Source organism: Limulus polyphemus, unplaced genomic scaffold (genome assembly GCF_000517525.1).
Source record: "Limulus polyphemus unplaced genomic scaffold, Limulus_polyphemus-2.1.2 Scaffold820, whole genome shotgun sequence".
In the NCBI taxonomy this organism is placed as follows: Eukaryota; Metazoa; Arthropoda; class Merostomata; order Xiphosura; family Limulidae; genus Limulus; species Limulus polyphemus.
In genome coordinates, this window is record NW_013666430.1 from 135950 (window position 1) to 145357 (window position 9408).

Below are 9408 nucleotides of genomic sequence, written 5' to 3' on the forward strand. Positions count from 1 at the left end.
GACGACCCGGACGCTGCTCAGTTGTTTCCTGAACTGCATGATGATTCTGTTGACTGTCGAAATCGGGATTCCCAAATTCTGTGAAATTTGCCACTGACTTATTCCACCATCTGCTTGACTAACTATCCTTCCTCTATCAAAATCTGACAATTCGAGAGAACCTTGAGTTCCAGGCATGTTGTAGCATAAGATCATTAGTGTGTGGACCATTTTCATTTATATAGTGCTGTGAACACAAATTAGTTAGCATAAATCAGTTAAATGACGAAAAATTAGGTGTATATTTAGTTGTGACCACTCAGTGTAGTGTATTAGGTTTTGTAAATGAGCTGGGATTCTTTTACAGTAGATGTCTGTGAGTTGTTGGCGATAAATTCAAACAATAAACGGACAGTACAAAATCTACTTGTCTTGTCAAACGTCCACACAGGCTGGTTCATTTACTTTAGAACTCAATTGACAAGACGAATTATTTTTCTCTGCTCTATTTCTTACTGCACAATCTGTGATAGAATCACTTACTTTACCACATTGGTTACCACAGTTGTATACAGAACTTCAAATAATTGTTTCCTTTTCGTCAAAGTCCACACAAGCAAGTTCAATCACTTCAGATCACTCTTTGACCAGACAAATGTTTCTTCTATATCTCTGTTATTTCAATACCACTGTAAAACTCACTTTATATTGTCCGTTACAACTAAACTAACAATTTCGTAGTCTAACCTCACTTTTACTAACTTAACGTTTTCTGATTGAACTTAACTTGCGCTCACTTGGTCGCCTATATACATACATTACCCATTTGAGGCATGGAACTTTCTACAAACTACGAGACGATGTGAGGCAACGAGAAAAATACAGAAGGTTCGAGTAATGTGACGTCAAATTACAACAATTGAACTACACAGTAGGTCTTCAACTTCTATGACAAAGTCACTGTCTTCTGGCTCAGCTTCTATGACTGTCACATCTGCCATGTCCATCTGTGCCTCAAAAGCTGCACCCATTAGATCTTCTTCCCTCTCAAAGATTGGCATGGTAGATCTTGGTTTCCCATTCATTTTCACCTTATAGTCCATTCTGTTGGGAACTTTCTGTAATTTAAAAGGTACTTTCCACTGCAGGGTGAATTTGTTGGTGTCTGTGGGCAGCAGAACTAAGACCTTCTGTTCGACTTTAAAACGTACTGATATGTGTTCCTGTCCATAGCTCTTTCAATATTTGCATCGGACCTCATACTATTCTTCTGTACATTAACAGAAGAAGGAAAATCAAGTACTTACTTGTGGGACTTCACGATAAGCAAATAATACTACCTGCTGGTACCCGTCCCAGTCCCGTGGTCTCTCTTGGCACATCTTCTTCAGCATGCTCTTTAAGACTCCATTAACTCTCTCACAAAGTCCATTACATCTAGGGTTCTACAGGCTGGTAAAGAGCTGCCTAGTACTGATAGGTCTGCACACATCTTGCATTAGTTCTGAAGTATACTGGGCCCCTCTGTCACAGGACTTCTTTTGGAAAGCTCACTCAGCATAACACTTCCAGGAGAACTTCTGGCTTGTGGATAACGTGTCACATAGTCATTTGATATCAGCACATACTGGTTGCCCTTGTCAGAAACAGGTACTAGTGGTCCAATCGAACCCACAGCTACTTTGCTAAATGGCTCTTCTATGAAAGGCATCTCGCCCAGTGGCATATTGACTACCTTCTCTCTAGTCATTGTCCTTTGAAAGTTGTCACATACCCTGCAGAATCTGGTCACCTCTCCGATGACTCCAGCTAATGGAAATTACTGGTGATTCTGTCTGCCAAGTTCTTTGCTCCTAGGTGTCCTCCTAAAATCTACTTTTGAGCCAACTTCATCACTTGAGTCTGGTATTCTGTTGGTACTATGATCTGTTTAACTTCTCCAGAACTGCCTTGATAGATCCGGTGCAGCACTCCTTTCCAGTTCTCTATTGTGTAAGTCCCTTTTCTTTCTATCTTGTGCTTGACTTTCTCCCTGGCACTGTTCCACAATTTCTGTAGTGAAGGGTCTTTCTTCTGTGCTTCCTTCAGTTCCTGCACACCTAAATTGTGGATGCTGTTTTTTATACTTGCAGGGGCTTGAAGTCTTGCTTGATCTTTTTTCTTGAACTCTAGTGGTGACTGTAGATGCGTCATCCATCTTCTTTCTGTCTGGTTTCTCCAAACTTTTACTGCCTGGTATATTTCCAATCACCAAGTCATAGATGGGTGCCTTCATACACATAGCCTCAAGGTCTCCCACATAGTTACTATAGAGTGTCCACTTTTATTCTTGCTCTGATAAAAATTCTCACTGTTCCATCTAGTAAGACACACAGATGTACATTTCCTGTCATCCAGTCATCAGATATTAGACTGGTTCACACTGCTACACTACTGAACCCAGTGTCTCGTAGGACTTTCACTTTCTTTTCCCCGATATAGCCTTCACCTACTACCATGTTATGATTTGTTGTCACCTCTCGATGTTTGTCATATGCTCCAATCACTACTGGCACTGTTCATCTATTTACTAACTTGAGCTGACCATTAGTCATGCACTGATTAGTCATGAAAATGGCAATTCCTTCTTGTAGTGAATCTGACGCGTTTTCTTGATTCTGTTTCTTATGGCAGTAGCATCCATGGTGACAGTCACTCTTTTCTTGTTGCTTGCCAGCACCATCTTTGTAGGTAGCTCCAGCTGCTTTATGTTGAGATTTCTGCTGCTGCTTGTTGGTGATGGACTTGCACTCTATAGCAATGTGTTCTATTTTATAACAAATATAGCATCTCTTCTCCCATTTGTCTGTTAATCTCCTGTCACCTTTGGTGGACTCCTGGTTTAGATCAGCCACCATTGATTTTAACATTAACTGGTTATTCTTAGACTTGCCATTTATACTCTCTCCATGGGCTTCCTTATACTATTCTGCCAACTTGGTCATCTCGTCCACATCTTTTGGTGCTCTCTCCTTTAGAAACAGTGACATGTCAGTTGAACACGTGATCATGAACTGTTCACGTACTAATAGGTCTACCAGTCCATCAAAACTATTTTCACACTTGGCCACGCCACTCCATCTTGTAAATTATCCCCGTATACGTGTCACAAACTGGAATACTGTTTCTCCACTGTCAGGTTTGACTTCTCTGAACTTCCAACGAAAACCTTCTTCCACAAGTTCATAGCATTTCAGCCTGTATATACTTTTAGACCTTTCCCTGTGAAAAATGGGCTGAGATTGACTGCCCAGTCGTCTCTGTCACAGTTCTGACTTTGGGCGAGTCTTTCATATCTCTGCAGGAAAGCACCCATGCCGTCTTTCTTTTCATTGAATTTGGGCAGCTTAGGTTTGCTGGCCATCAAAACATTGTCATTCTTGAGCCCTTCATCTTTCTGTTGGGTAAGTTTGGCGATCTCAATTTGTGCTTTTATTCTCTCTATTTGCAGTCTCTCTCTCTCTCTCCTTTCTTCTTTCTCAATTTGTGCTCTTATTCTCTCTCTCTCTCTATTTCCAGTCTCTCCTTTTCTTCTTTCAGTCTTTCTTCCCTTATTCTCTGTCTCTCTTCCTCTCTCTCTATTTCCAGTCTCTCCTTTTCTTCTTTCAGTCTTTCTTCCCTTATTCTCTGTCTCTCTTCCTCTCTCTTCTGTTGCCGCTCTTCTCTCTCTAGTTCTTGTTATTGTAATTGTTTAACAAACTCTTGTAGTTCACTGTCTATTAGCCCAAGACACTCACCTCTTTCAATACACTTATCAATATCTGTTGACATGGTTATATAGCGTGATTATAATCTCTACACTATTTTCGTCACCACTACTGTCGTGCGTATAAAGGCCTACTTATTTCCAATGTCGTTCATGTCTTCTTTCACCATCGTTTACTACTGTATAATCCTGGCTGGCTCGCCAAATGTTAGGTTTTGTATATGGACTGTGATTCTTTTACAGTAGGTGTCTGTGACCTGTTGGCAATAAATTCAAACAATAAACAGACTGCACACAATCTACTTATCTTAAAATGATATATTCATAGCAACTCAAACGTATGTAGAAAAATTATTTAAGCTATAGACTATCACAGTTGTATCTAGAATTCTAAATAATTATATTTTATTGCCAAAGTCCACACAGGCTGATTACTCAATGGACAAGACGAATCATTTTTCTCTACTCTGTTTCTTACTAAACAATCTGTGATAGAATCACTTACGTTACTCCGTGGGTTACCACAGTTGTGTACAGAACTTTAAATAATTTTCTCCTTTACGTCAAAGTCCACACAGGCTGGTTACTCAATGGACAAGACGAATCATTTTTCTCTACTCTGTTTCTTACTAAACAATCTGTGATAGAATCACTTACGTTACTCCGTGGGTTACCACAGTTGTATACAGAACTTTAAATAATTTTCTCCTTTTCGTCAAAGTCCACACAGGCTGATTACTCAATGGACAAGACGAATCATTTTTCTCTACTCTGTTTCTTACTAAACAATCTGAGAATCACTTACGTTACTCCGTGGGTTACCACAGTTGTGTACAGAACTTTAAATAATTTTCTCCTTTTCGTCAAAGTCCACACAGGCGGGATCAGTTACCTTAGAATACAAGACAAATTATTCGCTCTTATATCTGGTATTGCAATACCACTGTGAAACTCACTTTATATTGCCCGTTACAACTAAACTAACAATCTCGTAGTCTAGCCTCACTTTCACTAACTTAACGTTTTCTGATTGAACTTAACTTGCGCTGATTTAGTTGCTTATATATGTACATTACCGGCCCGGCGTGGCCAGGTGGTTAGGGCGCTCAACTCGCCATTTGTGGATCGCGGGCTCGAAGCTCCGTCACATGCTCGCCATTTCAGCCGTGGGGCCGTCATTACGTGACGGCCAATCTCACTATTCGTTGGTAAGAGAGTAGCCCAAGAGTTGGCGGTGGATGGTGATGACTAGCTGCCTTCCCTCTAGTCTTTCACTGCTAAATTAGTAACGGCTAGCGTAAATAGCTCTCGTGTAGCTTTGCGCGAAATCCATAACAAACAAACAAACACACATGCATTACCCATTTGAGGTATGGAACTATCTACATACTAGGAAACGATATGATACAACAATACTCACTTAAGTCAACGAGAAAAATACAGACGTTTCGAGTAATGTGACGTCAAATTACAACAATTGAACTACATACACAACGCACTACTCTTAACAAGATATGTATCAAAATTTGTCATAACTATTGCTTTTAAAATAATTACTTTTAACACTCTTTTTATCAAACTAAGTAATCATTAAATATTAGATCACTAAATGAACTAAATAATAAGTTTTACACTAAACGGTCTTGTATACCCAGCATAGTGTATTTACATTGTTGTGTACGTTTGTCATATGTCTAATGTGATTCACGAGTTGTAATTAACATTGTTTAAGCTGGTTTACCTTTGTGATTTAAAGATATACTTTGTGTTAACAGTGTCTTGCACACAAACACACATAAATCACGTGTCACTATATCTTATATTATTATTGACTACTGTCTGTTAGATCACGTGGACAACATAATCTTAAGAGTGCAGTCAGGCCCGGCATAACCAGGTGGTTAGGGCGCTCGCCTCGCAATCTGAGGGTCGCAGGTTCAAATCCCCATCCAACCAAACATGCTCGCTCTTTCAGCCGTGGGGGCGTTATAACGTAACGGTCAGTCCCACTATTCGTTGATAAAAGAGTAGCTCAAAAGTTGGCGGTGGTGGTGATGACTAGCTGCCTTCCCTCTTGTCCTACACTGCTAAATTAGGGACGGCTAGCGCAGATAGCCCTCGTGTAGCTTTGCGCGAAATTCAAAAACAAACAAACAAGAGTGCAGTCTGTTAAAATACATACACAGAATATTAAACTGTTGAGTTAATTTATATCTTAAAAGCGTCATCGGAGTTGAATGGTCGTTAGATCCTAGTGACCAAGGGGGGGGGGGGTAACTTATAATGCAGTTTGGGAATGTTACAGATGATACGATATATTTAGAACTCGTATACATCTTCTCACAAAACTAGTCTATAGAGATGGTGGTGAGATGGGCTTGTGAAATAAATCATCAGCAGCTTTCTTCTCTGTGGGCGGTAAAATTCCAGATCATGTTCACACACATAAAGAAACTGCAATCAGTGTGAATCCATTTAATAAATAAAACGTGAGTCTCTTTCCAGTTATCATTTATTCTAACAGTGGCTGGAGACATGATGATGACAAAACCTTGTCGAAACGTTGTACATTTGCTGTTATGTTAAACTTATATTAAAGTTTTTCTTCATTACCCATTCAAGCCGTCTCCAGCCATTATTTTTGGTCTCAAAGTGGGTTCCTCGTCATCGAATTATTCTAACAGGCTTTAAGGCAAATAACTTCAATTGTATTTTAAAGTTAAGATAATTTGAAGAATTAAGTAACGTGCGGTTTTAGTTTTAATTTCTGTATTATTTGTGTTCAAATACGAAAAAAAAGTAATTTTGCTAAATATATCTGATTTTATTACTCATTTGAAATAAGGCATAGCTTAAAATTGTGATTTTTGTTCTACCTAATTTCGCATAAGTCTGTTATAAATTATCGGTTTCTAATTATTTCCCAATTTTTCACATTTTTTTGCATTAACTAATACAATAACAGCATAATTGAAGTAACTGTTAGTATCTTGTTTCTTATTATTTATGGATACCCCTATCTTATGATAAGAGTTAAGATGCACAAACCTTAAACTAATATAACTAGGGCCGACATTCAGATGATACGAATAAACGTACAAACATCACCTTACAGATTGAAATGCTCTCTCATTTTATATATCTTTTTCCTTGGATCCAATTGTATTGTAATAAACTCCTATAAAACATTTCATGCAGAGCTTTATAGGCAACTTAAATTATGGAATTTATATAGCTCAGTGGGAAAAAATGTTTTGAACAAACAAATGTTAAGTACTTTAGATTGTAATTTTGTTCTCCATTTGTACCAGGCTCTCAGCGGATTCCTTATGATGATGACGCAGAATGGAAAACTGCTATACATATCGGACAACGCTGCAGAATATCTGGGCCACTCCATGGTGAGCACAAACTATTGTTCACTCCCACACACAAACATGTACCCAAATTGTTCTCTTTTTCTTTAGGTTACCTAAAATAAGGTAGTAATGCATTTATATTCTGTAAGATAGTTTGGCTATGAACTTTTATTACACATGGGGAGGGGGTAAGGAGTTACATGTTTGAGATAGTTTGGCTATGAACTTTTATTGCACATGGGGAGGGGGTAAGGAGTTACATGTTTGAGTAAAACTGCGCCTCTCAACCGCTGAAACTTATACGATGACGTTCTTGAGAAATACTACACCCTTAACCATTTTCTTTATAAGATTACATTCTATATACCTTCAAATCTGAACTGTTTCATTTTATAAGATAACGTTGTTCCCACGTGAAGCTAAGCACCAAATAGTTTACTTATGTAGTATCACTTTTCAGAATCATGATATTCATCTAAATTGGTTACCTTTAAGAGGTTAAGGTCCCTGAGTAGTACCAATAGATAAATGAGCTGCTAAAACTTGCAAAGTTACATTCCTGAGAAGTGCTACACAAATTAGCCACTTAGGGTTACTTTCCAGAGTAAGACTATGTATTTTAACCACTTACCTTTATAGGGTAACTTTTCAGAGTAAGACTATGCATTTTAATTGTTTACCTTTATAGGGTAACTTTCCAGAGTAAGACTATGTATTTTAACCACTTGCCTTTATAGGGTAACTTTCCAGAGTAAGACTATGTATTTTAACCACTTACCTTTATAGGATAACTTTCCAGAGTAAGACTATGTATTTTAATTGCTTACCTTTATAGGATAACTTTCCAGAGTAAGACTATGTATTTTAACCACTTACCTTTATAGGATAACTTTCCAGAGTAAGACTATGTATTTAATTGCTTACCTTTATAGGATAACTTTCCAGAGTAAGACTATGTATTTTAACCACTTACCTTTATAGGGTAACTTTCCAGAGTAAGACTATGTATTTTAATTGCTTACCTTTATAGGGTAACTTTCCAGAGTAAGACTATGTATTTTAATTGCTTACCTTTATAGGGTAACTTTCCAGAGTAAGACTATGCATTTTAACCACTTACTTTATAGGGTAACTTTCCAGAGTAAGACTATGCATTTTAACCACTTACTTTATAGGGTAACTTTCCAGAGTAATACTATGCATCTTAATTGCTTACCTTTAAAGGTTATGTTGCTGTGTAACAGTAACCTAAACAATTAAAAGTTACAGAGAGAGTTCCTAAATAGAAAGCTATACACCTTAACCGCAAGCCTTTCCATCTGATTTTAAGTTTATTTGCAAAGTCTTAAATTACTGTTGGTGATGGTCCAGCTTTGATGTAAAATACAATACCTTAAGGACAAACAGAACAACAGACTACTTGGGAGGTCTCATGCAATTCCAAACAAATAAAAGCGTGTCTTTTTTGTCATTATGTTTTGTAGATAGTTGTTTAATCCCTTATAATAACAGTGTGACACCTAATTTGACCACTGATTTTGAAAATATTCTCGGGTGGGTGGGCATTGCGTTTTCATTTTCGAGACCTTATGTTTGCTAAGGCCGGCACAGAGGAAGGCATCAAATCATAATAACTTCTGAGTGAAAAGAATGAAGAGTGTATAATAATATATAAACCACACCATATATGCTATTATCCAGTGGCGACGTTGACTATCGATTGACCTTGCTACTTATAATATGAATTTTCTTGCAGAACAACTATTTCGGTGTGAAAAGAGTTAAGATGGTTTATTAATTATATTGAAGTCACTACATATCAGAGTTAGGATAAGGAATTTTGAACACTATATTATTTATCTACTCTAACATTACATTATTTATTTTTATTGTTACTTATTTATGTTTACTTGTATTCACCTATTCATCATTCAAAAGAACTGGCGAACCAACAGGCTAGTTTTCTTAATTTTGGAGAGGGTCAAGCGACTACAGAATCAAAGGAAGAAGACCATAATAATAATTATAATAACTTCTGATGAAAGTAAAGAAGAATATGCAATAATATGTCAACCACACCGTATCTTTCATCCAATAGCAGGGCTTGTCAGGCCGGCCTGGGATAAGACAGATATAAAAGTAGTTGAGACGATGATTGTTTGAAGAACAACAGTTACAGTGGGAACTATTAAACATGTTGTAGTGGGAAATTAGTTGCATTTTGACGGTTGGTATGCTGTGTTCAAGAAATTGAGGAAGTGGTTCGTTGTGCTATATTGATCAGTGGTATATATGTTTACAGACAGTACAGTATGTACGTTATAC

At 37.6% G+C, this 9408-nt stretch overlaps 1 protein-coding gene across 1 annotated transcript in view; it reads left to right on the forward strand.

Annotated features, from left to right (window-relative positions):
- LOC106460711 (neuronal PAS domain-containing protein 4A-like) overlaps positions 1-9408 on the forward strand; it is a 72037-nt gene that overhangs the window by 49195 nt on the left and 13434 nt on the right. Inside the window, exon 4 of the mRNA XM_013920447.2 lies at positions 7036-7125. Coding sequence (XP_013775901.2) covers positions 7036-7125 — 90 coding nt within the window. The remainder of the gene's footprint in view (positions 1-7035; positions 7126-9408) is intronic.